General features: G+C 36.2%; 1 protein-coding gene across 2 annotated transcripts in view; it reads left to right on the forward strand.

Moving 5' to 3' along the window:
• The window catches only part of LOC107707689 (disintegrin and metalloproteinase domain-containing protein 17-like), a 31,688-nt gene that overhangs the window by 14,101 nt on the left and 10,102 nt on the right, over positions 1-7,485 (forward strand). For both annotated transcript variants that reach the window (XM_016511779.1, XM_016511780.1), the window contains exons 6-12: positions 1,445-1,575; positions 1,738-1,824; positions 4,765-4,878; positions 6,258-6,399; positions 6,480-6,571; positions 6,650-6,802; positions 6,884-7,083. In XM_016511779.1, coding sequence (XP_016367265.1) covers positions 1,445-1,575; positions 1,738-1,824; positions 4,765-4,878; positions 6,258-6,399; positions 6,480-6,571; positions 6,650-6,802; positions 6,884-7,083 — 919 coding nt within the window. The remainder of the gene's footprint in view (positions 1-1,444; positions 1,576-1,737; positions 1,825-4,764; positions 4,879-6,257; positions 6,400-6,479; positions 6,572-6,649; positions 6,803-6,883; positions 7,084-7,485) is intronic.

The following is a 7,485-nucleotide window of genomic DNA, read 5'->3' on the forward strand; positions in this document are numbered from 1 at the left end:
TTTAGCTCCAACTCTAATCAAACACACCTGAACCAGCTAATCATTGTCTTCAAGACTATTAGAAAGCTACAGGCAGGTGAGTTTTATCAGGGTTGGACCACATCTCTGCAGGAAAGTGGCCTGGAAGGGCCAAGTTTGCCCATCACTGGTTTAGAGGATAGGCGGAAGAATGGCACCATTCAGGATAAGACTAGGGCTCGGCAAAAAAAAAGATTTTTCGATTAATCGTATCGATACCCAGCCCTAGATAAGACCGTGGCGATGGTCTGAGTGAGGTCTCATAGATCCATAATTATGGACATAACTTATAACTTACGTTATATACAATTATATTCTTTTTTTAAAACCACCAAATGAACTCTCGGACCGTATGGAATCTAGTTTGAGAAGCGCTGCACTCTTACTAAATCCTTATGAAAATTCTAGCCCTGCCTACATTTAGTTCCTAAATATTTTGTTTCGCTATGAGAAGTTATTTAGCATTTCAAAAGTTTGGGGTTCATAAGATTTTTTTTAATGTTTTTTTAAAAGAAATAATTACTTTTATTCAGTGAGGAACATTAAATTGATTAAAAAAAATGAAAGTAAAACTTTTACATCATTAGAAAAAATTCAAATAAATGCGTTGTTGTTGTTGTTTTTACTTTCTATTGATTGAATCCTGAAAAAACAATGTATCACAGTTTCCACAAAAATATTAAGCATTAATATTAATACAAAACTGATTTCAACATTGATAATAAGAAGAAATGTTGTGAGCACCAAAGCACCATGTTAATAATAATTTCTGAAGGATCCTGTGACACTGAAGACTGGAGTAATGCCTGCTGAAAATTCAGCTTTGCCATCACACAAATAAATTAATTTTTTTTATTTATTCAAATAGAAACAGTTATTTTAAATTTTAATAATAATTCACAATGTTACTGTTCTACTATATTATTTATCAAATAAATGCAGCCTAATAAAAAAAAAAAAACTAGCCAACATTAAACTTTTGAATGGAAGTGTAGTTGTCACATGTTGTTTTGTTTTTCAGCCATTTCGAGACAGACACATTTAATCATGATAGCAACCTAAACAGAAAATAGATATTCAGCTTTCATCACATGCTCATGATGAGCGAGATGGTTACTCCATGAGTCTGTGTGTAGGAGTTACATCAGTCTGACAAAGGCCGCCCATTCAAGTATGTGGTCACACGGCAATAACCTCCTGCTATGCGAACTGAACATAGTCTGGAGACAAAGCATAATAATTCAATTCATTAACTCCATTCTTTGTCCTCCATTATAATAGTCATGGAAGTCCCCCATTGTGTTGCTTTAAATTGTGTAGATCTGTTTATGGACATTGATGCTTTGGAACTGAGTAATTAGAAATAATTATTCTGTTTTAATTTTATAGTGCAGCATGTTTAGATGCTTTTATTTCTTAAATACAGAGCCTCACAACATAGAGAGAAGATCTGCACATGACCACAAGAAGAACACCTGCCCGCTGCTTTTAGTGGCAGATCATCGCTTCTACAAGCACATGGGCCGTGGAGAGGAGAGCACCACCCTCAACTACTTGGTATGCAATGCAACTGGAACACATTAAATTTACAATTTAAATTAGAACACATAAAATTTTGTGGTTGTGCTATACAACAGAGCAGTGTACGGGTAAGGTCCATATAAACACCATGATATCAAATTAAAAATGCATTGAATTTGTGTGTTTTGTGTCTTTCAGATTGAGCTGATCGACAGAGTGGATGATATATACAGAAACACATCCTGGGATGGTGATTTTAAAGGCTACGGTGTGCAGATTCAGCAGGTGACCTCAATAACTCTTAATCATTCATATATGGAAGGATCATCCTCCTCGGTTCTTTTCTTACTTCAGTAGATGAGTTTTATTTTCCTAAGAGCTTTTCAAACTACGGTTAACCCATCATTAGAAAAAATTCAAATAAATGCGTTGTTGTTGTTGTTTTTACTTTCTATTGATTGAATCCTGAAAAAACAATGTATCACAGTTTCCACAAAAATATTAAGCATTAATATTAATACAAAACTGATTTCAACATTGATAATAAGAAGAAATGTTGTGAGCACCAAAGCACCATGTTAATAATAATTTCTGAAGGATCCTGTGACACTGAAGACTGGAGTAATGCCTGCTGAAAATTCAGCTTTGCCATCACACAAATAAATTAAATTTTTTTATTTATTCAAATAGAAACAGTTATTTTAAATTTTAATAATAATTCACAATGTTACTGTTCTACTATATTATTTATCAAATAAATGCAGCCTAATAAAAAAAAAAAACTAGCCAACATTAAACTTTTGAATGGAAGTGTAGTTGTCACATGTTGTTTTGTTTTTCAGCCATTTCGAGACAGACACATTTAATCATGATAGCAACCTAAACAGAAAATAGATATTCAGCTTTCATCACATGCTCATGATGAGCGAGATGGTTACTCCATGAGTCTGTGTGTAGGAGTTACATCAGTCTGACAAAGGCCGCCCATTCAAGTATGTGGTCACACGGCAATAACCTCCTGCTATGCGAACTGAACATAGTCTGGAGACAAAGCATAATAATTCAATTCATTAACTCCATTCTTTGTCCTCCATTATAATAGTCATGGAAGTCCCCCATTGTGTTGCTTTAAATTGTGTAGATCTGTTTATGGACATTGATGCTTTGGAACTGAGTAATTAGAAATAATTATTCTGTTTTAATTTTATAGTGCAGCATGTTTAGATGCTTTTATTTCTTAAATACAGAGCCTCACAACATAGAGAGAAGATCTGCACATGACCACAAGAAGAACACCTGCCCGCTGCTTTTAGTGGCAGATCATCGCTTCTACAAGCACATGGGCCGTGGAGAGGAGAGCACCACCCTCAACTACTTGGTATGCAATGCAACTGGAACACATTAAATTTACAATTTAAATTAGAACACATAAAATTTTGTGGTTGTGCTATACAACAGAGCAGTGTAAGGGTAAGGTCCATATAAACACCATGATATCAAATTAAAAATGCATTGAATTTGTGTGTTTTGTGTCTTTCAGATTGAGCTGATCGACAGAGTGGATGATATATACAGAAACACATCCTGGGATGGTGATTTTAAAGGCTACGGTGTGCAGATTCAGCAGGTGACCTCAATAACTCTTAATCATTCATATATGGAAGGATCATCCTCCTCGGTTCTTTTCTTACTTCAGTAGATGAGTTTTATTTTCCTAAGAGCTTTTCAAACTACGGTTAACCCTGGGTTATCGTCATTCTAAATCCAGCTTTTAACTCTGGATAACGGTACTTTTCACACATGTAATTTAGAAGCAGGGTGAGCACTGTTTTTTACCCCAGGGTTATGAAACCACGCTCTGGAGCATTGCGGTGCCAAACATGTATAGTGTTAAACGAAGCGGTGTTAGAATGCTATAAGTAGACAGACATGCAATCACATGCCTCATATTCACATGCTTTTGACAGTCATGAAAGCATAGCACATTGTATAAACAGTCGTTTCAGAGTTTCAAGGGAAAAACGTCAAGTGGTGACAAAACATGTTAACTGGAGTGAAGAAGAGACTGTTTTATTCTTACCTTTGTAGACAAAGTCCATTCAGGCAAAACTTGATAGTTCAGTCTGCAATAATACAAGTGCTATAAATGTGAAACAAAATAACCCAGGATTCCATTTACCTGGGAATGATCCAGGGTTAACTATTTCAAGTGTGATAACCCTCTAGTTTCTGTCCTTATTTGTTAAAGGGATTGTCGATGATTTACAGTGTGAAAAATGGTGCAAAGGCTCTACAAAAACATATTAAAACTGTTCTATACAACTGTACTATATTATGATTTTTTTTGAGTTATTATTCACTGAAAATCTTGATATCCTTTCAAACTATCAATGGAACATTCGTGAGAGAAGTAATAATGTCTGATTTGTGAAATTGAATCGCTAAAATGGTTCATTAAACCACTCAGAATTATTCATTGAAAAATCAGTGATACAGTTCTTGATTAAAACTCATTAACTGATGATGAGCATTTCTTGAGTTAACAACTCACTAAGTTGAAGGTTATCAGTGAATAATGACTTGAATTATGACAGAACTTTGTATTTGTATGACTTCTGTTCCTCACACAAAGCTCTCATATGGCTTCAGACGAGTTGCAATACAGCACACAAGTCATATGAACCACTTTTATGATACTTGCTTTTGCATCCTTCTTAAAGCTTGAAAGCCCCACTGTCCATTCATTGCAACTGTATGGGACAGTACAACCAGAACATTATTCAAAACACCTCCTTTTTTTGTTCCACAGAAAAAAGTCATATGGGTTTAAAGGATTGTCCAGAAACAACCCTGCTTTTTTCACTTCCGATCACTGGTAGAACGGATGACTCTGAAGTGAAACAGATCATAGCAGCTTAACTCCAATACAAAGAGCTTAATGTTAGTTTCAACAGACCACAAAAGTTTCCAGAATTTGTCACGTGGCTTGTAGCAAACTCCAGGTGTAACCTAATGTTGGGCTTTTTCTCAGAAGTAGCTTTCCTCTAACTGACACTTTGACTAAATCTATTTCATGCTTTTTCCATCTTGTTACAGTGTTCATGTGCTCAGTGCTTTGCCTTTTTATAAGGATTTTTTGTTGTTGTTGCTTTTTTCAAGAGTCCAAGTCCAAGTTTTTGATCTGTGGGTGTTATATTGCCATCTAAGTTGTAAATATGCCCACAGATAATCATAAACAAGGAGCCCACAAAAGTTGCCCCTGAAGAGATTCACTACAACATGGACGGCAGCCCATTAGGAAGAAAGGATGGTGTGTGGGATGTGAAGAAGCTCTTGGAAGTAAGTGCCATGTCCTCTACAAGTACAGTATACACAGGTTCAAATGTTATGATAAATCCACAACAACAGTCCAATAAAAGTAAAGTTTATGAGCTTTGTATTCAGGTCAGATGTTATTGGCTCCAGACTGTGTCTAAAATAATTGTATTTATATGTATAAATACACACACATACAGTGGAGATCAAAATTAGAGAACAACCTACAATTTCCTACATTTTAAGGTCACTGCTTAGTCCTATTTGAAGTTATCCTAACAGGAGTAAAAGGGCAGTTTTTATGCATATTTCATAAATTAATTGTATTCTGAAGCACAGTATAAAAAAAACTTCAATTAGATATTTGAAAAAGAACTCTTATCAAAATTAGAGAACACTTACAGATACCTATAAGTAGGGATATGCCGGTATCAAATTTTCATGTTGCGATTAATTGCTAATGCTTTTATCACGGTATACGGTATTATCACGGTGTTGAAATTTAGTTTGAAAAAAAGTGCTGTCATAATACAGTATAACAGGTTTAATAACATTTTTCTTATAACAAAAATAACTGAACATTTAAATGCAATAAAGCAATACAGAAAAATGTACAAAGTTAAAAGTTTTACACAGATTAGATATATCGCATTACCGAATACCGGCACAAGTCTACCTACAAGTCATTGGTGTTACTGACACCTAGTGCTAATTTCCTTAATTATATGACAAACCCTATTTAATTGGCAGCATTCCTCTAATTTTCACTGAGATTGCAAGATGGTGGGCCGCTCTAAGGTGACTGAAAGCCTGCAACAGGAGGCGGTCCAGATGAAGGCTAAAGGATCACCCTTTCAGCCATTTCAAGAGGAGCTGGTCATTCCAAAACATGTGATTTCTTGAATATTGCAGCTTTACAATGATACTAATTCATTCAAGTCCCTCAAAAAGGCTGGTTGTCCATGTGAGACAAAAGTACGTGAAGACAGGATAATGCAGAGACTCTAAATGGGGAAACTCAGTGATTCAGTTTTTTTAGTTTTTTTTTAGTTTTCTGACATGTTGGTGTTATCTTTCACTTGGATGTTATAAGTTGCACTGAGTAAATACAGCTGGATAAAACAAAAGCTGTGTCCGTCTTCATTTCAGGCTGCAAAGCAACAAACTGTGATCATTTTAAAGGGGGTTATTCTTTTCTATACCCACTGTAAATAAGCTATGCACTCAATAAACCAAATTTCTTTTACCATTTCTGTAAATTGTCAGCTAATTTGTCCATAATTTAGCTTTTAAATGCTTAATTTTTAAGAGCCCGTTTTTTACGAGTCAGAATTTTAATCAGGAGCCCTGAATCACAAATTTGTAGACCCTCACTTTCTCATCTTTATCTCTCTTCTCTTTAGCAATTCAGTTACGACATCGCAGACAACGCCTCTGCTGTTTGCCTTGCCCATCTCTTCACCTATCAGGACTTTGATGATGGCACTCTGGGTCTGGCATACGTGGCCCCTTCCAAACAGGGACTGGGAGGACTCTGCCCTAAGCGTAAGAATCTCTTTAACTGTGATCAGTAGAATTCCACTCGTCAAAATTGCTTGACCTTGCACATTCTTTTTGTCTTACAGCCTACTATCCATCACAAACCGTCAGGAAACCCAGCTACCTAAACACAGGCTTGACAAGCACCATGAATTATGGGAAAACTATTCTGACTAAGGTTTGCTTTAAATACTACTTGCATCTTGTATGCTAGATGTTTTGTAGCAGGCAGCAACCTGATGTTTTGTCTCCCCAGGAAGCAGATCTTGTAACAACTCATGAGCTCGGGCACAACTTTGGAGCAGAACACGATCCAGACAATATAGTTCCCTGTGCGCCCAGTGATGACCAGGGCGGCAAATATGTTATGTACCCTATTGCGGTCAGCGGAGATCACGTGAACAACAAGGTATTATCCATCCTGTACTGATTTTTTTCTCCTTTACATATAGTTACTTAACTTACACACCTGTTATATTTTTTCCCTCAGCGCTTCTCCAACTGTAGCAAGTTCTCTGTCAGTAGGACGTTAAAGGTCAAGGCCCATCAGTGCTTCAAGGAGAGGAGCAGTAAGCTGTGCGGGAACTCCCGTGTGGAGGAGGATGAAGACTGTGACCCTGGACTCCTTCATCTCAATGATGACCCCTGCTGCACAGCTAAGTGCAAATTCAGGAAGCAGGCAAAATGCAGGTAAAGAAGCTAACAGTGATAGTCCAATATATCAGCCTTTAGGATTATCAGCATCAACCAGATATAGATCACAATAGTGACCACACATTATTTCAGTTGTCTTGTTTCTTCAAGTATTTATTCTATTCTGTGTATAGGGATTTTAACAACCAACCAGTTCAGAGATGAATCACAATATTAATCAATTATTTTAGTAGAATATTAATTAAATTAATATTAAATTAATTACATAAAAATAAAAATGTATATGAAACCTGTTCCAAACCCGCAAGACCTTCATTCATCTTCAGAACACAAATGAAGATATTTTTGATGAAATCCGAGAGCTTTCTGACCCTGCATAGACAGTAGAGCCCGACCGATATTATCGGCCGATATGAGCCTGTCGCCGATATATCGGTA

This window comes from Sinocyclocheilus rhinocerous, unplaced genomic scaffold (genome assembly GCF_001515625.1).
Source record: "Sinocyclocheilus rhinocerous isolate Xijiao unplaced genomic scaffold, SAMN03320098_v1.1 scaffold415, whole genome shotgun sequence".
NCBI lineage: Eukaryota > Metazoa > Chordata > Actinopteri > Cypriniformes > Cyprinidae > Sinocyclocheilus > Sinocyclocheilus rhinocerous.